At 46.0% G+C, this 24,350-nt stretch overlaps 1 protein-coding gene across 2 annotated transcripts; it reads left to right on the top strand.

Annotated features, from left to right (window-relative positions):
* The first annotated feature begins 3,475 nt into the window (after positions 1 to 3,475).
* On the top strand, positions 3,476 to 13,089 carry Prox2 (prospero homeobox 2). 2 transcript variants are annotated; one of them, XM_028876618.2, is made up of 4 exons: positions 3,476 to 4,762; positions 9,893 to 10,000; positions 11,337 to 11,531; positions 12,854 to 13,089. In XM_028876618.2, exons 1-4 carry the CDS (start codon positions 3,479 to 3,481, stop codon positions 13,037 to 13,039), a joined length of 1,773 nt encoding a protein of 590 aa, XP_028732451.1. In that variant the 5' UTR covers positions 3,476 to 3,478; the 3' UTR covers positions 13,040 to 13,089. The 2 variants fall into 2 exon arrangements, with proteins under 2 accessions (XP_028732451.1, XP_028732460.1); XM_028876627.2 differs by lacking the exon at positions 9,893 to 10,000 and having other exon boundaries at positions 3,476 to 4,213.
* The last annotated feature ends 11,261 nt before the right edge of the window (positions 13,090 to 24,350 follow it).

Genomic DNA, 24,350 nt, shown 5'->3' with positions numbered 1-24,350 from the left:
TCTCCAGGGACAAATCATTATTATTACGAATGTAACAATAATGAAGTTTTCAGTCTGTTAATTTCCCAAGTCCATCTATTTTTTACCTCTTTAATTAAAAGTATTTTTGAGACAGGGTCTCACTATACTAGCCCCTGGCTAACCTAGAACTCACTATAGAGACCAGGATGGCCTGAAACTCATGGAGATCCTCCTGCTTCTCTCTCCCACATGCTGGGGTTAGAGGCTTGAGCTATCACACTTGGATCTTTATTTTAATAATTTACAAATGTCTTACTCAAAATGAGACTCTCCTAATTAATCTGACTGAAGATCCTAACTTTGTTAGGGTGTATTCCCCTATGACATCATTGCGGGTATCACTGCCCTCTGCTCCTTGGCAGAGCATGGGGAACTTGAGTGTCTCTACCTGGCATCTGGCAGCCTGAGGGGGAGGCTAAAGCCGAGGGTAGATGTCACTGGAGGCCTACAAACCATCAGAAGAATCAGCCTCGGGATAGTAGTGGGCAGAAATGTCAGCTCTCGGCTGCCAGTAGTGTGTGTGTGTGTGTGTGTGTGTGTGTATGAGTATGTGTGTGTCTCTGTGAGTGAATGTGTGTGTGTGTGTGTGTGTATGAGTATGTGTGTGTCTCTGTGAGTGAATGTGTGTGTGGTGTGTGTGTGTGTGTGTGTGTGTGTATAAGTATGTGTGTGTCTCTGTGAGTGAATGTGTGTGTGTATGAGTATGTGTGTGTCTCTGTGAGTGAATGTGTGTGTGTGTGTGTATGAGTATGTGTGTGTCTCTGTGAGTGAATGTGTGTGTGTGTATAAGTATGTATGTGTCTCTGTGAGTGAATGTGTGTGTGTATGAGTATGTGTGTGTCTCTGTGAGTGAATGTGTGTGTGAGTGTGTGTGTATGAGTATGTGTGTGTGTCTGTGAGTGAATGTGTGTGTGTGTGTGTATGAGTATGTGTGTGTCTGTGATGATGTGTGTGAATGTGTGTGTGTATGAGTATGTGTGTGTGTCTCTGTGAGTGAATGTGTGTGTGTGAGAGTGTGTGTGTGGTGTGAATGTGTGAGAGTGTATTGTGAGAGTGTGTGTGTGTGGTCTGTGAGTGTGAGTGAATATGTGTGTGTGTGAGTGTGTGTGTGTGGTCTGCAGGTGTGTGTATGTGAGAGTGTATTGTGAGTGTGTGTGTGTGTGTGTGTGTGTGTGTGTGTGTGTGGTTGAATAATTTGGAGTTCACTGATTAGGCTAGACTAGCTGGCCAGCCAGGTCCGGTCTCTGCCTCCCCAGTGGTGGGATTATAGGCACACACCACGCAAACAGGACTTTATGTGGGTTCTGGGGGTCCTTGTGCTTGTGTGGTGAGCACTTCACAGCTGAGCCATCTCTTCAGCCCCTTCAGCCAGGATTTGGTTCAAGAGGGGCAAACACGATGTTTGTAGAAGGGAAATGAATTCCTTTATCTCCTGTAGAAAATGGCGAATCTGCTTAACGGAGAGAGAAACCCATCTCTCAAATGGAGGCCGCTGGGAGTCAGGCAACTTGGGATTTTAGTAACTAACGTCACAAAGTAACGTCACAAAGCCCACACTTACCTGTCTGCAAAATGGGGAAATAACCCAGGCCCACGGCAGGCGTGAGACACAGTGAGGCTCCCCGTGGGACAACCGGTTCATTGGGATTGCTCTCTGCATGGCCTCCTGGGTAGACTCTGGGTGGACAGAACATTTCCTGGTGGCTTTTCGAAAACAGCTCCCTCTTAGCTCTTCTCCCAATCTCTGCTCTTGGCATGCTGTCCTCACAGCAGGTTTCACACCTAGAAACGGGCTTCTGCTTCCCTCCTAGACCAACAGGATCCTGAGAGCAGACCCCCAGCTGTTGTGGGAATTCAGCAGTCACTCTATCTGGGGTTTTTTAGAAGTTCTTTGACCTTGAAGAATCCCTGTGGAAAACACTGATTGTTTTGCTGAAGGGGCACTGTAACCATCCCATGACACTGGTCACAAGATGCCTCAGGCACACCTGAGGTTCTTGTATTGTGTATTACAAAGGACACATAATAAAGGCCTAAAGTCATGAGGGCATGTGATGCTCTCCTTTAGTAAGACATGTAAATTAGATTAGGGACCTTGTTACTTTGTGTAACAATCAATAAATATGTCTTTGGAAGGCTGTTCAGGAGTTCAGTCCATCAGAAGAGGCTGGACCTTCCTGCTGCCACATAGGCCTTACAATTTCATCGTGGGATGTCTTCTTTCTTCAACTGACCTGCACTACACGTGGTACCCCGACGGCCGGTCTTCCAGCCCTCCGGCTGCACAGGAGGCCTGATCCAAACAGGTGCTCCGTAAGTAGTCATGGTGTAGATGGTTAAACTAACAATGCGCCATCTGGTTTCAAGGATCCAGGGCAGCAGTTTGGTCACATGGCAACGACTCTCAAACTTGTTTCAAGTAAGATTCTTGGGTTCAGGTGCGGAAGCTCCCAATACTTGGGCACCTGAAGCAGCAGGATTTCGGGGTCAAGGGCACATGGACTATCTCGAGACACTGTCTTAAAAACCAAACAAATACGGGGATGTAGCGCAGTTGGTAGAGTGCAGGCATGTTTTCTCAGCACCTGGGAGGGACAGGCAAGAGAATCAGACGTTCAGAGTGACTCTCAGCTACATAGTAAGTTCAAGGCTAGTCTGGGCTATGTAAGACCCACGGCCAGGGTCCCATTTATTCTAACTGGACCAATGGGTGCTGCTGTTTTACATGAGTGACCAGGTGACTCTGTTGCTCTGGCCCACTCTGGACCTGACTAGGCTTAGTTTGCTACTCACTAGTGTTGTGTGTGATCTAGCGGATCCCTCTGCCCTGCTCAGAGCCCAGGGAAGGTGAGCGAGCTGTTGGCTTGGCCTCCATCGTCATTGGCTGTTGTTTGGACACAGGGTCTCACTGTGTGGCTCTGGCTGTCCTGGAACTCATGTAGACCAGACTGGGCTCTAATTCACAGAGACTATCTGCCTCCCCTTCATGAGTGCTGGGACTAGATGTGTGCACCACCACACCCTGCTGCCACTAGTATTGATTATTCTGCCCCCCCACACATTCCCCAACCCCAAGAGCTTCACTTTTGGAAGCTTCTCGAAGTGGGGCCCCAATGACTATGACCCAGGAGCTGGGTTAGAAATGCAGACTGACTGGATTGAAAGCTGTCCTTGTTCAAGCTCCCAAGGTGATCCTTTTGCATATTCAAGTTTGCGAAGCCTCGCTCCGATTGGTTATCTACTGTTTTCTTCCTGTCTTTCATTTCAGGAGTCTGCCCCAGGTTCTGTGGTCCTGGCCTTCCTGAATCCCTGAGGCAGCTAGTTTCCACCCCTCTGAGTGTGAGGCCGACCTTCAGCACGGCTGGCACACCTCTGGCTGCTCAATTCAGCGGGGCACTCAAAGGCCCTGAGCTCCTTCAGGGAGGTCTGCACACACAAGCACCCGAGGAGGCAGGTGATGGATCCACCTCCTGTCTTACCTTCTCCTCAGTCCCACCTAGCAGAAACCTGCATGGAACGCGAGAGCAGCCCACCCACAGCAGAGCTGAGCGGAGACGCCTCCGTTCTCAGTGGTCAGCTGCCTAGCTCCAGCCTCACTGATGCCGACTGGTTTGGGGATGAGCACATCCAGGCCAAGAGGGCCAGAGTAGAGACTATTGTCCGAGGCATGTGTCTCTCTCCTGGTCCCTTGGTGTCGGGCAGTGCGCGAGCCAGGGAGAGCTCCTGTTATCCAGAAAAGGCCCGGGAGAGGAAGAGGAAGCAGAGCCTTCCCATGCACCAGGGTCCCCTGAAATCAGGTCCTGCCTGGGATCGAGGGCCCAAGAAGGGGGGCGCCCGGGTGAAAGAACAGCTCCATCTACTGAAGCAACAGCTAAGACATCTGCAGGAGCATGTCCTACAAGCCGCTGAGCCCAGAGCCCCAGTGCAGGGCCCAGGAGGGACTCAGCAAAGAAGCCCCCTGAGGGCAAAGCAGAGGAACAGCTTCCTGTCTAGCCCCTGGACCATGGAGAGCAACCCCCACCAGAGTTCTAACAAGGACATCTGTGGAGCAGTGGAACCCAGAGCCGCCGAGGTTCCACAGCCGTCAGAGGAGCCCATGCTCCATCCTCCTGGACCACGGGCTTTAGTGGAGACTCTGAGGGCAGAACTAAACAGGGCCGTGTCCCAGGCTGTGGACGCAGTGTTACAACAGGTGCTACTGGATCCCCTGAGCCACCTCACCCAGCCGGAAGGAAGCTGCCAGGGGCTAGCAGCAGAGGGCGGGAGCCAGCTCTCACCTCCAGGGAGAAGTGCCTATAAGGACCTGCTTGCTCTTGCTACCCTGCCTCGGAGGGCCCGGCCACAAGCTGGGGTTCTCTTGGGCACATCATCACTGGCTACGCCTCTAGATTCTCCTAAGTGTCCCGTCTCTCCGCGAGCAGTCCCCAAATCGTATCAGAGTCCCCTGTCAAACTGTCCCTTGACAGCCGAGCCTTCCCACATCTGGGACAATCAGATTCTCAGCCAGCTTCTGGGCCGTGGACCCGATGGCCACTGGAGTAGCAGCCCTCCCCAGGCCTCATCTTCCCAAAGTCAGACCTCCCCAGAGTCTGCCCAGCAGCCCTGGGTTTTGAGCCAGCAGCAGCTCCCCGCGTCTTTTGCCCCTGTCCACCTGGAAAGCCGGCCTCTCCTACCCGCTGTGAAGATGGAGCAGGGTGTGCTGCAGGGCATGGCCGACATGATTCCCTTCTCTTCCATCCACATATCCTTTACTGGTCATGGATGCATCAGAGAAACAGGAAAACCAGAATTGGGGGAGGAAGTGAGGGCAGATACCTGTTATACAGAGAAGAGCTTTGTTTTCCCAATGTCTTTTTTTTAAAACAGGGTTTCACTCTTCAGACCAGGCTGGCCTCGAACTCACTATGTACTCCAGCTGGCCTTGAATCTCGGCAATTCTCCTGCTACAGCCTCCAAAGTGGGGATCATAAGTGTGAGCTACCATGCCTGCCCTTCTCAGGGTTTACTTGATACGCTTTTGGCCTTTCTGCCTCATGTCTCAAAGCCGATTAGTTTCATAACCAAGTGGACTGTGTTCTAGGATTTAAATATGATAGGGAGGTTCATTTATTTCATAACCCATCAGATTCTGCCATAACTGACTTGTTCTTTTGGGTCTGAAATGATTTTGTTTACTTGCCTCTAAACTCAAATGGGCTTCCAAAAATGACAGAAGTGCCCTACGGAAGGAAGAACTCTATCTAATTGGGCTACCAGCTGCCATTCTCCCAGGCAGAGAGGGTTAAAGGAGCTACCTCATCTGAGGTATGACCTCCCCAAACCTCATAGTCCTCAACACAGGAACTCCGCATAGTCCAGGCAGTCATGATAAATACATAAGGAACCAGGAACTAAGGGGTGAAAGGGTAGTTTTCCTCAGGGAATTGACCCTCAAAAGCAGCTGCAAGGATGAGAAGCCTTCAGCTTAAGAGAAAGCTTTCAACTGGGTGGCGGTGGCGGTGGTGGAGCACGCCTTTAATCCCAGCACTTGGAAGGCAGAGGAGGCAGATCTCTGAATTTGAGGCCAGCCTGGTCTACAAAGCGAGTTCCAGAACAGCCAAGGCTACACAGAGAAACCCTGTCTTGGAGAGAGCGAGGGAGAGAGGGAGAGAGGGAGAGAGGGAGAGAGGGAGGGAGAGGGAGAGAGGGAGGGAGGGAGAGGGAGAGAGAGAGAGAGAGAGAGAGAGAGAGAGAGAGAGAGAGAGAGAGAGAGAGAGAGAAAAGCTGCAGCTGTCAGAGATGGAAGGCTGGGCACATGAGATAAGACAAAGACATTCCCCCTCTCTAGGGAAGCCCAAGTCATCTAAGCTGGCCTGCGGCCATCTGGATCTTACTATATTATATTCATAATCCTTAGGCAGAGTCCTCCACCTCTTTTCTTTTCTTTTACTTTTTATTTATTTATTTATTTTGTTTTTTGTTTTGTTTTTGAAGACAGGGTTTCTCAGTGTAGCTCTGGCTGTCCTGGAACTCACGCTGTAGTCTAGGCTAGCTTAGAAATCAGAGATTCACTTGCCTCTGTCTCCAGAGTGCTGAGATTAGAGGTGTGAGCCACCACTGCCCAGGTGGAAATTGTTAAGTTAGAAGAAAATGTAGCTTGGGTAACTACTTGGTTAGTTTCTTAACTGTGATTTTCCAGAGCTTTTACTATGCTCAAGTCAGATGTGCAGCTTCAAGAGAATAAACTCTGAGGGCTAAAGAATCCTTTTTCCATCAAGCAACCTGTAGGACTAGCGTACCAGAAAGCGTATTTTGGATGTTGCTTTTCTTAGCAAGCTGAGGATGGGTAGCTTCTCACTGACTGCACGGAGTCACGCCTTCAGGTTACTGTGTCTGAAGCCCTATGTTCATGTGTGAACAATCCTGTTTGCCTGGTGGCTGCAAGGCTCTAAGCCCTGGGGGCCAGTGCCCGCCTTGTTTCTTGAGTGCTCTGAGCGCCCCCTGCTGGTTTATAGTGGTAGAAGCACGCCGAAGCTCAGGCTTCCCTGGAAGGCCGTGGAAACCCTAAGAGCAATGCTAAGAAACATTTATTCTCCACCACTCCCTCTGTGGGCAATAAGAATATCCTTATCCAGACTGGAAATGGGAAATTCTACCTGTCTGGGCCTTTGATAAGATATCACTGACTTAGACTCTCTATTAAAGACCCTCCTTTAAATTTTTAAATTTTATTTTTGGTTTAATGAGACAGTGTTTCTTTGTGTAGCACTGGCTGTCCTGAACTAGCTCTGTAGACCAGGCTGACCTTGAATTCACAGAGATTGGCCTGCCTCTGCCTCCCAGGTGCTGGGACTAAAGATGTGTGCTACCACCACCTGGTAAAAGGTCCTCCTTAAAAAGAATCATTTCTTGGGACTGGGTGGATGGCTAAGTGGGTAAGAGTGTTCACTTCTCCAGCATGAGAGCCTGAGTTGGAATTTCCAGCATGCACATAAAAAAGCCAGGCATGGCTGCACATGCCTGCAACCCAATGGCAGAGACAGGTGGATCCTGCTTGAGAGCTTGTTGCACAGTGAACCTAGCTGAAATGGTGAGCTTCTGACTCAATGAGATCTTCAAGCCCCACAGAAGACAGCCCACAACTCGCCAAGAGTTTCGTGCACCTACATATGCTTGTCCCTGCCTGGTGGGAAGAGGATGAGCTTTAGGTTTGGGGGCCTATCCCAAGACAGCGCTAGCCCAGTCCTGGCTCCATGGTCCAAGGATGTTCTTTGCAATGATCTGAGGCTCCCAGGAAGCATTCTGCCACCTTCTCCTCCAATTATTTCCTCTCCTTGCTGCCTAGAGTATGCACTGTTGCTCTCTCTGGGCCATGGAAGCCACACAAAGCAGGGTCCTTTAAAAGACAGAAGTATGCACAGCTCCATGCATCCCCAGCAGCCAGACGGGGTAATAATGATGGCGGTATTTGAGGGCTTGCTCTGTGGCAGGTGGGTCACACAAACACGGCCACCATCACACCACACCACACTCTAAAAGCTCTGAGATCAGTTCAAATATTGTTGGTGGATAACTTACTGGAGGCTATTTATAAACTTTCTCCCGTTCAGCCCCTGCTGCCATATTAGCCTCCTGTTTATTTCCTGTGCACTGGTGTTTCTGCTTGCATGTATGTCTGTATGAGGATGTTAGTCCCCTGCAAGTGGAGTTACGGACAGTTGTGGAGCTGCCATGTGGGTGCTAGGAACTGAACCCGGGTCGTTTGGAAGAGCAATCAGTGCTCTTAACCACTGAGCCGTCTCCCCAGACCCTCACTAACCCTTTATAAAAGACCTGAAATTCTGAATTCAGAATTCTATTTGGCCCAGTGTCTCAGATAAGGGTGGCTGAGGATCAGGTATCCAAGGAGGCAGGAGCAAGCAGCAAATTAACTTGTCCAAGGTCACAAAACAGGCAAGTGAGGATGCAAGATTCACATCCAGGATATAAGGGCCAATCACAAGTTTTAACCACTGTACATTTTAGAAAGGAGCCCCAGAGAAGTTAGGTGACTTGCTCCAGATCACACAGCTAATAGGTTCCAAATTGGCACCCTAACTTAGGATTTGGGGTTCCTGAATCCATAATTATTTTCCCAGCTTTTATAAACTAGTAGGGCAGGGGATGGGGTCTTCCACACAGCAGACTAGCTGCCTGGCCATCTACATTCAGTGGATTTCGTTTCTTTTGGTTAACCCGATTTTTCTTACTGGGATTGCTGTCCTACAGCTGCAGTTAAATGAATGTGATACCCAAGGTTACTCATGGAATGCTCCTTAGCAGCCCGCTAACTGTCCCCGCTAACTCTAGACTTTCATGTGTGCTAGGGGGCAGCACCCCAGAACCCCTGCAAACCTGTCTGGGGGGGGGTGGCTTGAAGTATGATTTTCCATATGTATATTTGACTTAATGTGGACCACCCACTCACTTCTTTAACAAGCATTTATTGAATATCTACTATTCCTGGCACTACTGGGATGGGTGTGTGCAACAGAGATAAGATCAAGCCCTTGCCCCAGGGAACTCACAGCCTCAGTGGGGGAGACAGCACTTGCAGTGAAAGTTCCAGTGAGTCTAAAGTCCTAGTAGAGGTTTGGATAGCAGCCTGTGAGCCCTGGCTGAGCAAGGCCTAATTCTGTAAGGGGAAGGTACCACAGGAGACTGAGCTGCACAATGGGACATTCTACCAGGTGCCAGGTGGGGCACAGATGTAGTCCAGGACACAGACTTCTCTACAGAGCAAGAGCATGGTGGGATCTGATATTTTGCCTGGCTAGCCAGGAGACCACTGAGGAGACTCCTCTTTTATTTGATAGGAAATTGAGGTAGAAGGTTGGTTCTGCCTGAGGTTTCCAAGCGCTTTGTCTGTGGGAGAGCTGTCCTCTCCCACCCCGTTCTGAAAAAGCGCACAAGCTACATACAGGTCACTGTACTGCTACCACCTAAGCCATGAGATGTGACTTTCACACACCAAGATGCTTGAACACTGTGCAACTTAATGATGCAGATGGCTTCGGGCTTATCTGATCCATTTCCAGAAAAGAAAAATATAGCAAATTCCCCATTCAGTCAAGAAAAAGAAAAGAAAAGAAGACTAAAACAGAAACCACAAAGAACAGGCAATCATTTCTTGGATAATCTGGCAGAATTACCTGATAAACTGGTTTATTATTATTATTTTATTATTATCATTATTTGGAGACAGGGTCTCATGAATCCCCAGGCTGGGTGACCTTAAACTTCTGATCTTCTGCCTCCATCTCCCAATTACTGGGATTACAAGCATGCATCTATAACTTCATGATTTTGTCATAATAACAAAATTGGTGTAGACCGATCACTTGCCTCCCCCCCCCCTTTTTTTTTGGTTTTTCAAGACAGGGTTTCTCTGTGTTCTTTTGGTATCTGTCCTGGATCTTGCTCTGTAGCCCAGGCTGGCCTCGAACTCACAGAGATCCGCCCGACTCTGCCTCCAGAGTGCTGGGATTAAAGGTGTGCGCCACCACCGCTTGGCTCACTTGGCCCTTTATTGTCTCCCTGTCCAAAATGCTCTCTTAGAGGCACTGGCTTGGCTCTGCAGGTAGGTTCAGCACAGTCGTCTTGGTAGTTTTAGTGGAAGGGCTTCAGCTGCCCTGACCACTCTGCTTCCCATCACAAAGGCTGGCTGCTTTCCCTGAGTAGATGGAGAATCCCTGCTTCTCCCATTCTGTGTCGCTCTGTAGGGCTGCTGCTTGCCACACGTCTTGGAGAAGTCTGGGGAGTTTCGGAAGTGTCTCCCGTGTTTGTGTGAGTGCCATCAGCACAGAAAGTGAGCTGGTGTTTTAAGATGCTCTTTTCCTTGACACCAAAGCACATCCAGGAAGGCCTAAGCCCTGGTCACCTGAAGAAGGCCAAGCTCATGTTTTTCTTCACGCGGTACCCCAGTTCCAGCCTCCTGAAAGCTTATTTCCCTGATGTTCAGGTAAAGGCACACGTTGTGTTTCAGCCTCTGTGTAACTTCCCAGGGTGAGAGGCAAGTTCTAGGACTTCACTGCCTTCACGTTATTGACGGAGCTGGTGCAATTTCCAGTTCTGAGACTGTCTGGGAAAAATCATGGATCTCTGTATTGTTTACTACAAAAGGTGGGTTTCAGAACGCTTAGGCCTTTGAGCAGCAGATAATCCCAGCAGTGCATGGGAAGTGTAGGTAGGGGAGGGAAGCGAGAGCAGTAATCGGACTCTTTGGTCTAGTAACTACTCTTTGGTGGGACCTTATGAAAAAGAATAAATGGGGCTCAGGGGTTAAGAGCACTTGCTGATCCTGGAGTGGACCCGGATTTGGTTCCCCGCACCCAAATGGCAGCTCACGATCACCTCTAATTCCAGTCCAGGGGATCCGATGCCTTCTGGCCTTTGCAGGCACTACATGCATGTGGTACACATACATACATACATGCAGACAAAACACTCATACACTAAATAATTTTTTTTTTTAAAACTGGGGGTTAAACTTCGGGCCTTGGGCATGGTAGGCAAGAGCTCTACCACTGGACTATAGCCAAAGCCCAGATCTTTTTCTTCCTTTCTTTCTTTTCTTTTTAAAAAGAATGTGTAAGCAGTAAAGAAATATGTAAAATGTAAGGAGCTCAGGATGCAGCTCGGTGGTGCAGCACATGGCTAGCATGTGTAAAGACATGGGTTTGACTCCCACTCAAAAAAATATATGTAAGATATCAAACGTCCATGCAGCCTGCTGAGTCTCGAAACTGAGCAGAAACACACACAGATCGAGGTGCTGGTAAGGAAAATCAAACTGCAGGGTGGAACCAAAGCCTGCCTGTATGCACAGGCAATCTCTGAGATCCACTACTCTGGGCTGTGAGGTAAGGGCTCTTACGACTTTGGACACCCCTCAGAGACTGAGAGGCCTTTCAGTCACACAAATCCTCACGGTAGACACGGATTCAGACCTCCATTCACTCTGCAGCTCCAGTTGCAGGAAGCTGCTCCTGGGTCCACACCCTTCCCGTTCCCTTTGGCCCCTTACTCCTCCTGGCTTTGGGGCCGACCCTAAGTCATGCTTAGACACACGGATAAAAGCCCAGAAGTCTAGTACATAAAATCTATTTTCTAGTGAGTGTAGGAGTTTTGAGACTGACTGCACAGGGCCGGCCAGCACCCGTGTCTCCTTTTTCTGAAGGGGAAATTGTTGGTAGTTGAACATTCACATTGATCCCATGTTGAACTGGACACTGACAGTTCTGACAGAGAGCACCCTGTGGCAAATGTCTGACGTGACGAATCCCTTGTTCGTACAGTTCAACCGCTGCATCACCTCCCAGATGATCAAATGGTTCAGTAACTTCCGTGAGTTTTATTACATCCAAATGGAAAAGTACGCTCGGCAAGCAATTTCGGATGGTGTCACAAACCCCAAAATGCTGACAGTTCTCCGTGACTCAGAGATTTTTCGAGTTCTCAATACACACTATAACAAGGGAAATGACTTTGAGGTAAGACATGCACTGAGTCCCTTGAGATCTGAGATGTGTTTTCTCTGAATGGCTGGCTCTCTAAATACATCCACCGTGTCCTTAAGTCACTTAGAATTACAGCAGCCAGAGAGCAATCTCTGTATCACCAACAAAGATCACAGCCTCCTAATGCTCCTCCAGGCAACAGATGGATAAAGCAAATCTCACCAACCTGATCGAATCTTGGCTGGCCAGGGATTTGCCATCCTGGACTTACTACTCTGTACTTATCAAGTTCAGAGACTGTTGGCCTTTGTGCTCAGTACCAGGTGGTGTAGTGCCAAATACTGGGCTCCATCACCGCATCTACTTGTCGCCTAGGTTTTTTGACAACTTCCGCTCTTACTAACACATGGCTCTGGTATTCTCTCAGTTCTGTATGTGTGGCAAATTCAAATTCTTTCTAGATATCACAAGGCTGAAGAATTCCAAACTCTTGGGGCCTCTGTGAAGGTGCATGGTGGTGCCTTAGAGCCTAAGTGTCCAGCGGCACGGGCAGGCTCTTGGGTGGCTGGCAGCGGTTTGGCTTCCTCTTCGGGTGTCTGGTCACAGGCTGCATTTCTTTCTTCTTGCCTTTCTCACTGTGATCACGGGAGTTTATTGATTCTCTCACGAGTGTACAGTCTGGGGCTTCCACAGCCAGAACATGGTTGGAAACCGAAGCCTATCTATAGGGGAGGAAAGGGTTAGAGACAGCGTGAGCTGGCCGCACCGTCTACCCTTCCACCGGGTGTGTGTGTGTGTGTGTGTGTGTGTGTGTGTGTGTGTGTGTGGCTATTTGGTAGGCAGTGGCAGCAGTTCCCCACCCAAGCTGCATCTGGAAGGCCTGTGGGACATCCTATCACCTATGGTGCCAATTTGGGTGAAGGTCCTGGACAAGCCCCTTCAAATGGCTTTGGAAACAGGGCTTTAAGCCCTTGGGATCTGAGCCCTGGAGGATGGTGGGATGCAGTACAGCAGTCATAAACTTGAGGGCGCTCTTTCTCACAACAAGTCTAGGGAAAAGAATGCTACAACCTCATTTCCCTTCATTTCCTGCTTAGTTACTGAAACACGCCTAACTGGTGGACCGAGTAACTCCTGTGAGTCTCTAACACTTGCTCCCAAGACTGTCTCCATGGGTGGTCATCTGAGGCCTGTGTTTTACAGGGGGACAGGGCAGTACTGGGCTGCAGAACCTGGGGCAGCAGAGCAGAGATACTCTGAGCCAGTGACAGGCATCACTGCCAGAGGGCTCGCCATGGTGCCGGTACTTCCAGCCTCATTTCTTCCTTTTTTTGGGGGTGTCTTTGGGGATGCAGGTCCCAGACTGCTTCTTGGAAATTGCCACCTTGACATTACAGGAGTTCTTCAGGGCTGTCTCCGCAGGGAAAGACTCAGATCCTTCCTGGAAGAAACCCATTTACAAAATTATTTCAAAACTGGACAGTGACATCCCAGAGATACTCAAATCTTCCAACTATCCCCAGGAACTGTTTCGAAGCTAAGATTTAAAAAAAAAAAAAATGAGGTCAAGTACAATGTCCTGTAATTCCAATACTTGGAAGGTGGAGGCAGGAGGATCAGAAATTGGACAGCCTTGGCTACGCAGACAGATGATCAAACAAAATGAGTAGACTGGCCCAAGACTTGTCATAAATGACAGTCTGGCTGTAGCCACATAAGAGAGCACAGGACGACCCCTCCCATAGGGACAATTGCCATTTTGAATACTTGTTCCCTCGTGCCAGAATCATCAGAGACTTAACCTTAACCACAGTGTAACAACTAAGCCTAGCAGTGTGTTGGTAGTATATTGGCAAAGAAACACAAGTTTGACAACAGAAGACTTAAAAGTCAATGTCACTGTCGTCAAGTGCTGTGACACTGATAATTTCTCTAAAAGGAGATTCAGAGCCGGGCGGTGGTGGCGCAAGCCTTTAATTTCAGCCCTCGTGAAGCAGAGGCAGGCGGATCTGTGAGTCTGAGGCCAGCCTGGTCTACAGCGGGAGCTCCAGGACAGCTAGGACTACACAGAGAAACCCTGTCTTGAAAAACCAAATAAACAAAAATAAAACAAGAAACTTTGAACTGTGGCTAACTCATGGGTCCTCATGCCAGGGAACTGGATTGGTCAGGCGTGTGGAGGAACCAATGGCCATGTAAGCCGAACTTGCGACGGCCACTCCCGCTGTCACTCAGGATCCCAAGAGGAAGGTCATACTGCCAGCTGACAACCCTGGCACTCGGCAGGAGTGCCTCATCATCCAGGACTGTCCCCGACAGCTGCAGCAAAGCCAGCTCAGACCTCCTAAAGGGCCTTGGCCTTGCTGGTGCTTGCATCTGTCTGCTGGGACAGCAGGTCAGCGGATGATCCTCACAGTCCTACTTGACCTACGTAACAATGCCCCAGCTGCCTGTGCATAGAAAACAGCGGACCTTCAGGATGAGAAAGCCGGAAAGGACCCTCGGAGGTCATCTGGTCCACCCTGTTTAACTTGTGGAGGAAACTGAGGCTAACACAGGCTACCCAGGGCCTCACAGGCCACAAATAGCATGGTTTGGACAAATGCAGAAATGGAGATTTTCCTACTCCAAAATGATTATAGTCCATGAAGAGAACTCCCACAGACGAAAAAACAAAATCTGTATTCTTTTTTCCCCCTACGGGTCTAACACAGTTATGAGACTCTGAGTGCCTAGGCAAGGCACCTGTAAGGCTGAACAACTGTCTTCTAGTCAGAATCAAGCCTACAAGGACTGCTGAAGGTGGGCAGGGTGGAGTATATAGACACTTCAGGTTTCATAGTGCTGAGTGAGGGGCAACTGTGCCCATAGTAGCCCCTTCCCTGCCATCAACACAGAACAAACTGCTCCTCTAGCTACTCTACCTTCAGGACTTTATGGGTATGGTGCTGGCTATTGCTAGACATACATAAACAATGACTTTCCTCTGAATTTTCTGTTCAAATAGTGGAGAGAAGAAACAGAACGTATTTCATCAAAATTAGTCTTTACGGACTACTTAAGGTTTGGGGGTGTTTGTTTTTACTGAATATTGAACCTAGGGCCTCGTTCCTTCTTGGTAAGCATATGCTCTTATCACTGAGCTCCACTCCCAGCTAAGAATTTTGTGTATGTGGTCTTTTGAGACAGGGTCTATGTATCCTGGCTATCCTTGAACTCACAGATCTGCTTGCCACTGCCTCCAGAGTGCCAGGATTAATGGTGTGCACCACCACAGCCGGCAAGTCTTATTTGAAATGCCCCCTAATATACCTAATTATATACAACCACTGCTCTAGTTTATTACTGCTTTCACAAGGTTCCCCTTGATCAAAATCAAGGAATTTGCCAAACCTAAGTTTTGAACAACCGAAAGCACTGAGTAGCCTGTGCAAGGGTATCAGTTGTTTGGAAACAGAATGACCCTCTCTCTAGAGTGGTATTACATAGCTATTAAGACATTCATAGGAAACAAGCCCAATCCATATCACTGTCCCCTGTCCCAGACCTGAACTTCATTAGTCTGTTTTTAAAACTTGAGCGAAGCCATCTCCAGGGCAGTGAACTTTATCCTGAATACTAATTAGATGAAAAATGTGCTAGCTCAAATTGAAACCGTTTGTGTACTGCAGTCATGCCAGAAAACGTTCTCTAACCACTGAGCTCGACACAGAAGAATGTATAAATATGTATGCTCTGCCAGCCGAAGAGTTCTGTCTTTTTCCAGTTTTCTGTTTCTATCAAGTGTGTTTTGGTCAGTGTTGGGAACTTGCTGTGAGTGTGAACTGAGTCAGTTATTATGTTTCTTCCGCGGTCATAACATTGCCAAGGGCCTGGTCATTTTTTCCATTAAGGTATATGTGGATGCTGATCTCTTACCAATCAGACATACTCAGATCTGGTCAAGTACTGCACAATGCTATAATCCTTCAATGACAGACAACAGGCATGGGCTGTGGGGTGTGCTCAGCTACCTATCAAAAGCAGGCAGTTCTCTGGCATTCTACAGGATAGCAGATACATTAGGAACCTTCTTGTTTATGCTGAGGCAAGTCTGTCTATGCAGCCCTGGTTGGCCTAGAATGAGTCATATAAAACAAGCTGGCCTTAAACGTGTAAGAATTCTTCCACCTCTCTGGGGCTGGGGCTATAGGCATGCACCACCCTGCCTGACATAAGAGCCTTCATTTCAAACATTTTCTATAAAAACTCCAGACCAGACTCAAACAGTAGGAAGACAAAGGAACCTCTTGGGCATATAAGTGCTGAATTTATTTTTCATCAAAGGAAGGGCAAAAACAAATGGCAAAGATAAAACAATATTCTTTAATACAAGTCTATGCCCTGGCTCTAATAGGGACAGTGCTATTTTGTCGCATGAAAGGAAGAGACTTATTTGTGGGTATGCCACCGTGATCGCGCCTGGAACAGCACTTATATTTCAGTATAGTGCTCTCCTTATCGCCCCAAAACATTGCGTCGAGGGGATTAAGAAGATGGTTGGCTACACAACTCCATGCCCAGTGTGAGGACCATTTTTGCTTTCAGCAGAGAGTTTTTGGAGACATAGGCTTGCATGAATGTGGAGTCACTACGTCTAGCATGCACTGTCCCGGAATCGTCGCAACTCGAATAGATCCACACGCTTCAGCCTCATTGGCCCTCCTAATAGCTGGGATTAGAGGCGCGGTGGCGCCACTCTATCTTTGTGGCAGCCACATTATGATACAGAGGTCAGAGAGCGTATTGCACGGAACTAGTCTTCCAGTTTGAGGAGAGTCTCATCTATGATCGCACAAAATCGAAGGGCCCTTGGGTGCCAGCACTGGCACGATACACCAGCATCTCGCTTTCCAGCAAGTCACACATACTCGTTCAACAAAGGCAATCACCTCCTAATAGTGTCCAGGTCCCTATGGAGGACGCCACTTTTTCTCGGTGGTGTGGGCAAATCACTAGGAAAATCCAGCACTTTGAGCGAACAAGGGCATGACATGTATATCATACAAATTTCTAGTGAAGAGCCCTCTTGGCTTGGCATAGGCAAGTTCGGAGGCCAGTCGTGAGGGACAAAACCTAAGGCCAGAATTCACTGGGTGGCTAAATCGTAATCTTTGGCTATTCCAGCAGGACCCCTGGTGGCGCACGCCTTTATTAATTCAGAACTTTCTCAAGAACGAGTCTCTCAGAGTCTCAGTTCTGGATCTTCTGCGTTCTATATGGTCGATCTAGCCTGGGTCTACAGTGTATACTTCAAAGGGTTCTACCGAGTTCATTCGTTCTCTAGAACTTTAGTTCAAATAATTTTCATCGTAATCAACACAAGCGACAAGAGTAGGTGAAATACCTCATACATTGTTTTCTATGAGAAAATACCAAAAGAAATACAAATAAGATTCCTTTGAATGTCACCAAATAAATTAGACAGGCATAATCTCTGGCGCTTGATTTTATTCAGCGTCTGAGCTTTCACTATAGGTCTTGAATTTTCATAAATTATCAATTTCTACTATGCCTCACATTCTGTGGGGTGGTGATGAGCTGCACTTGTTCTTGTATCATATGAGTCAAGAGTTTCTTATTGATAAGGTTACAGCGGACATGATTGCACGCTAAACAAAGTTAAAAATCTTAACGGTGGTTTTTCATACAAATATTAAGCCATTTTGGCGTTCACCTTATGATTGCAGATAACGCTGGGAAAGCTATTATTCTCAACACGACTTAGGGGTGCACAGGTACATGTGAATATGAACCCAATGTATAGATGTGGGAATGTGAATGGGTCAGAGACTATCAAGAATCACTTGGCTCACATCCAAATGAGGCACAAAAGAGGATGGTTCTCCTCGAGCCGCTGGACTGAATGATTCCACATACCACAGTGTAACAGGAGCTCAAAACATTGTCGCTCTCCAGTTCCGTTCACCAATTTTCTTCCTTCCCTTTCTCATATTTTGAGGGGGAGAATTAGAGGGTACTATGAAACCCCCCAGGATGTTATTTTCATATACAACTGTCAGCGTAACAATAGGACGACGATAACACACGACCACTCAGGGGAGCTATCACAGCCCTGCGAGGTGTTCTTCTGACCCAATTCATTAGCTGCTTTTTCAGATCTAATTGGGAGAGAGTGAAAAGCTTCATACAATTAGGCAAATGAGGGATTATTTTTCACCTCAAAAATACACAATATTTCATGTCAATACTTAGTTCCCCCGTAAGAACGAGAAACGCGAACGTTAGAAGTATAGAATGCCATGCCCAAAATACAACTGAGCATCCCTTGATCTCACATTAGTAAATTAGTATACATGCTACAAGTGCCGGTATTGTGAGTTTTTTTCGAACGTGTGTCTTGACCTAGGGTAAAGCAAGAAAATACTACCATACAAAAAAGGAGCCAAATAAAAAGCAACTCAGCAGGGGGAAGGGTTGATTCTGGTCACATTCAAGGGGTCATCTATCAGGCTGGCAAGTCTAAGGCAGCAGGAGCCTGAACAGCTGGTCCCCATCCCTGCAGAGAACAGAGATAACATAGGGAGACTCGTGCGAATATAGAATGCTAATCCGATTGCAACTCTAATTCATAGATTCATCTACACCAGAGAGAAAGGTTCCTCAAGGAAGACTAGAACACTGAGTGTCCAAAGGGATTGGTGCAGCCCAAATATAAGACGGATCTCAACAGACATTCAAAGCTAACCTAATCTAGATAATCTCTCACTCTTACGTTTTTACCCCAAAGAAGTGGACCCAAATAAGTGTGATTCTGGATCCAGCAGTCAAGTGGGCTGACGCGGAGAACAAAGAACCAATTCAAATGGCGGTAAAATTGCACTTTGGCTAGTGATCTATAATGCTATCCTGTAGGAAGTGTATGGGCGTACGAGTCTGGATGTGCAACGATCTATCCACACTATAGATTTATAAAACACTGCACGTAACATAAATAGAAGCTGATATTGCGCCAATGACATTTGAGCATTAGATAACAATATAATCGTGTGCATGACACTAGGAAAATACACAGCGTACCTCAGAGGCCATTGGATGTGACAAGCGACTAGTGGGGTCAGGGAACCTCACGCAATAGCTGCATCATCCCTAGGGCGCACAATGAGATTCTCTAGGTTTTACAGATCTATGTCATTGAGTTAAACAACAGTAGCGATAGAGCTGTCAGGTATAACTGCAAGTAGCATCAACGGAAAACAATTTTTATGGGATTCGGGAGATTCTACAATGTAGATGAAGAAGAACTGTCTTATAAGGTGCTGCATGCCATTTCACGAAAAAGTAGAGGTGATGGCAAGGACGTCAACGTGACACCTAGAAGCGAACAGATAACACAATATCAGGCTGAGACATCAGAGTGTTGGTCTGCAGGGAAGAGGTGTCTAAGGAAGGCGTTAGCTAATAATGGAAGGAAATGGACTACGGAAAAGCACGCTAGGACAAGGAACAGAATCCCCAACCTCACAGGGCTTATATGGCATCTACTTGTAGTTGGTTTCTCTGAACCAATTTCAGAGATCATCCTCCCACTGTCTGGCTTGCCACACAAACTGAGCCACATCTGCTGGTGTCGTTGACCACAGCAGTGCCAAATGCTTCTTACTGCCTTAAATACCTTGTTTTTCTTTCGTCTTTGGAAACAGTATTTTCTCCTGTTCTCTAGGCCTCTGCGGTTCAACTCTCCTCTTGCCTTGGAACTTATAAAAATCTTCCACAAAGAACAACTTCTCTCCCTTTGCCATCTGCTTCTCGCGCCTCAGGCGTTGACTTAAATGCTGTTGCCTCTACTATCATCTACTAGCTACACCATCAACTCACAACCAGGTATTTCTCCACTTAGCCATGAGGTAGGCACTATCTCCTAGCATGCACGAGCATCTCAGTGCCGCCACGCAGACACACAACTAGCACACTACCACACTTAGAGAACAGACGTATTAAAATAACATCTCGCAGGGATCGTAGCGTGTATGCCCAGCTATCTGTCACATTCATAGAACACCACAAGGTTTTGGTGTGCGAATCAACAACTGGCTCGCGAGACTCAGTACAAATTTGGTATGACCAACTGGCGTCCATGTCTGGGTCTAAATGGCCCCCAGTAAATGTTAGCGCAACGTAGTCGTATGATCAGTCTTAAAAGACTCTGTTAATAAATCGCAGGAAATTAATACTGGCCAGCAATCGCGATGTGAGGTAAACACCACCATAAGCATATATGAGCTATTGCGAGCTCTTTCACGCAGTGGTACTAAGAACGAGGGGCATAAATATGGTTTTGGCAATTTTGAAATCTAGGGGCTACAGAACACTGTATTGTTCTTGAATCTGCTGCAACTTTTCACTTTGATAGTGACCGATAGATGTAGAGACATAGAGTTGAGTGTCTGGGTGAACCATGGGAGCAGGTACACTAATATGGGGTTCAGTAACAACCCAGGGGTGAACATGGCACTTTTAGGCCTACAAGACATCGTTGAGTGTGACAGTTTAGATTAGTATATGAAAGACATTTCAGGCTCTAAATATGAACATAGAGTGTACATGAGCGAGTCAGTTTTAATAGTTAATTTCTAATTTTTTATATTCCTCCACTCGATTGAAGCTGCTTTGTTGTTTACTTATTCTCTCGCAGATCCATTTATGGGCCAGCAATCCTCTCAAGGTGTGTTGCTTGGTGGCTTGTGGTACGTGCAGGGATGTCTTAGGTTGGTCTGTTTCATTGGATTCCCTTTAAAATATATACGCTGATCATTCTGGTGCTTCATCATTTTTATAAGACCGTTACTACAGTATTCGGTATGTGTGATAATAAGACCATTGTACAATTTATACTTTTTATTATTAACGGTCTTTTAGTTGTCACTATTTTCTATATTATTATATATCTTAGTATGATGGCTCCGCATTTTGAGGTATGAATATTGGCTCGAGCACCTAGTTAAGTAACAACTTAATTCGTCGAATTGTTTCTCTAAAGACCAGACACAAGAGCGACCAGATGCGTTTTAACATTGTTCTGTCAACAGTGTATTTCTGGTCAAGACTAACGTTTGACACGGACTTCTTAACATCAGATCATAAACTATCACCTCAAAAATTCAACATATTTAGAAGAATATAACATGAATAAGAAGATTTTACTTAAACTGATAATTCTTGTCTGAACCATCTTTGGTAAAGGAGTCAACATGATCTTACTCTCTCTATATGGTCTTCATTTCTCTTGGGATTGTTTTTTGTGCTTTATTGCCACTCTCCCATTCTCAAAGAATTGGGTTAGTTTGTCTCTGTAAGTGTAAAGTCTCCCTTCGGTCCGGTCCTGGATCCTTCATCATCTGTACACCCAGGCTTGGTGTCTCAATACTTCTCGAGATGCCCGTCTGTCTGTCGCTGACTTCGCTGTCATTATACACGTGCATGCGCCTACCTACTCCTGGACTGAGACTCACACACCTGATTCTACTACTCTCGCAGTATATTTTTTCTGACTAACTTGTGTAGTCATTCAACAAGTGTAGAGTTGTTTTTCACTTGTATTTTTTCATCTTTCTTTCCTCTCAAGACATACAGGTCCTCAACCACATAGCACCTGGCTGACTGAACTCTTTACAGCTTTTGTATTTTTGAGACAGGTCAATCTATGTAGTCCTGACTAGCCTGGAACTTGCACTGTACCCTAGCTGGCTTCCAACTGCCAGAGACCCGCCTGCCTCTGCATCCCCTCCACCCCACTAGCGAGACTTTATAAGTATATGTGCTTCACAATGTCTCTGTCTCTAATCAGAACGATGAATTCTTGAGTGTTCGCAGTTTGATGGATATTTTTAATGTGTGTGTCTCCTCCCTAAGCCTCATCAATCTCATTCAGTGTTGGCGTAACAAGCGTCGTAATTAGCAGCATGAAAGTAAATCTAAATACATTGCGTACTGTCACGCATATCAGAGGCTAATGAGACTGATATAAATTTCTAGCATGGTCTCACTTATCTATTATTGTATTAATTTTAGAATCAAACATAGCAAAAGTCTAGTCAAATGTGGTCCTCGAATTTACAATCGAGATTAAGCACTAATTGGCTGAGCTTGAACTCCTGCACCCTTCATCTAACAGCTAGCCTCACAAGTAACTAGAGATTATATGGTGTTGCACCACCACACATCGTAAGGTTTTGTTTTACACATTAACAAATTTGTCAGTGGTAATTCTTCCAACAGAATTAAGACTTTGGCAATTCTGCAAGCTGGGTTTTTTGTTGTTGTTTGTTTTTCAGACAAGGGTTCTCTGGTAGTTATGGTGCCATGCATCCTTGTTCTCTCTACTCTGTATGACACCAGGCCCTGCATTCGAACACAGAGATCCGCCTGGCTCTGTATCCGGAGTGCTGGGATTAAAGGGAGGTGTGCTACCATCACAGTTGGGTCTATGAGATGCCACTATTGTTTTTCAGAATCTTGTGATGTAACACATATAGGTGAACTTCTGGGAGCAGAATAAAAACAAAGAAAAATCAAGAACCATGTCCTACAAGATAGAATGTAGCCGCAGAACTTTGAGAGCACTCCTATGCGAATCTTCTTAAGAATGTTTTAATTAATCCGTCGCCAAGTACACAGGAGTAGGTCTTTAAACCATAGCCTGTAAGCCTCAAGTACTGCTTAGTAGGTCATCGTAAAGAGAGACAACTGGTAGAACATTGGAGCCAGCACGTGATTATATAACTGATGGGTGTGAAGCAGAGTGAAACGTTAATCTCGAAACGCATATAGAGACACAAAAATCTATTGAGACGACACAAATAATACAGGCTAACAACCAACTGGCCGTAAACCAACCCAACAAAACAACAACACAAGCAGAGCAACAACAAACGGCTTACCGGCTAAGGCTGGAGGTGGGTCTTATTTGAGCTTGAAGAAGAGATTCCGTATGGTGCGCCATAAGAAGGGCCTTGGAGATGACTCGGCACTTGACAGGGACTTCGTGTGACATAGTCGTGTGATATATCTCCTATATTTTCTCCTCGATTCACCTGTGTTATCCTTCCAGAACCTCCATGATGGAGAGCACTGATCATACCCACGCATAATAGATTGAGGCTCCAGGAGCTTTGTACCTACTATCACTATACTATCCTGAGCGGCAACTCGTCTTGTAACCGCAATTCATTACCACTTACAAATACCTATAGCTCCTACATATAGTAAGCTACTGACTTCATAAATATCACTAATAAACTGGCCAATGAAGTAAATGCCACACGTGACATATTGACAAGATGCTGTAACTCATATAAGCACTCGTATTTAGCTAGTGTGATTGGCCTATTGTCACGAGTATTTCTTTTGTTGTGCTCATCCAGTCTATATATACAGTATATTGTATCTCTCAGAGTACAAAAAATCAATAATAAAATCAATTTTATCAATCTGGGTGAGTTAATAGAGTGAACACCATTCATATAGCATAGATTCCTTGAATATCATGTAATATATGAACTTAGACATCATGAATGCTACATTCTTTAACACAACTGCTCAGAGTCGCACATATTAGCTTCCACAGTGTCATTCCTGATCTTCAATAATTGTAGTTGGTCGCAAACGGGAGCAACAGTGGTGAGTACACTATTTATTTACACTTGGGAGAGGATTGCTCGGTGGACAAGACAGTCTCTTGCCCACGCTTCTAACCACGGCTTATGGTATAGACACAATCACCCTGGGAGTCTTCATTTTATCCAGTGACTTCCCAACGCAACACACGAAAGACTAGTAAAGAAAAATTATCACCAGTGCGTGTTCTTCTTTATAAAATAGCATCTTAAGTCATAATATTGTAGAAATAACGAAACTATATCATTGAGTTTTCATTCTGACTAGAAAAGGAAAACTGAGGACAAAGTGTTTCCAAGGAAACTTACCAACATGGGCAGTAGAGAAAGGTCTTAGGCTGCTTATAAGAACCTAGATGAACCTCAAACTTGCAAAGGGAATATGCTCTAACCAGTGGAGTCGTATATATGCTCTTTTACTAAAAAGTAAGTCCCCGCGACGCTGTAAAGCGATATTGTAATTGGTCTTGACTACTTGTCAAACAATAGTTTGCATATAGTATTGTATACTGTAACTCGCGTTATGGCTATTCTCGAAGAGGTGGCACCTTGGCAGTGCTTGATGACGGCAAAGGGAAAACCAGAAATGTGAGCGCATGAATAATTAGTTTCTGGTAAAGAATGAGTAATAAAATTATCGTTGGAAATCTTCTGACCTATTTGTTTGTTTTCCGCTCTCTAATATTAATTGGAGCACCTAGAACTCTTTAGTCTTTTTGATTATATTAAAGTAGCTTTATTTTACATTTTGAACTAACGGTAAGGTATTCGAAAACCTATTCTGTATTTTATACTCTATAGAATGAGAGTATGGTTCCTATATACATGTTATTGACATAGGTACGAGTAAATTACATATAAATTCATCATACACTATGATTTAAATAAGACACAAAAACATATAAAAAGTGTTTTGTCTGAGACAAGTCTACTGTGTAGTCTTGGCTGACATCTGGATACTACACTATGTACAGCCAAGTACACATTTAACTACAGAAATTTCTTACTTCTTTGCTCTCTCTTGTGTTGTTATTATATTATTATATATTCTCATTCCATCTATTTTTGTCTCATTTGAGTGATTTTTTTTCTATGAGATTACTATATTTGAAATGTGGGCATTGTATGAGTGCAGGGTGTTTCTGATACGTGGATAGCGTAGCAGAAGAGCGTTGAA

This window comes from Peromyscus leucopus, chromosome 14, assembly GCF_004664715.2.
Source record: "Peromyscus leucopus breed LL Stock chromosome 14, UCI_PerLeu_2.1, whole genome shotgun sequence".
Classification (NCBI taxonomy): domain Eukaryota; kingdom Metazoa; phylum Chordata; class Mammalia; order Rodentia; family Cricetidae; genus Peromyscus; species Peromyscus leucopus.
Note: the sequence above shows the minus strand (reverse complement) of the source record. Positions and strands in the feature narration are given on the sequence as shown.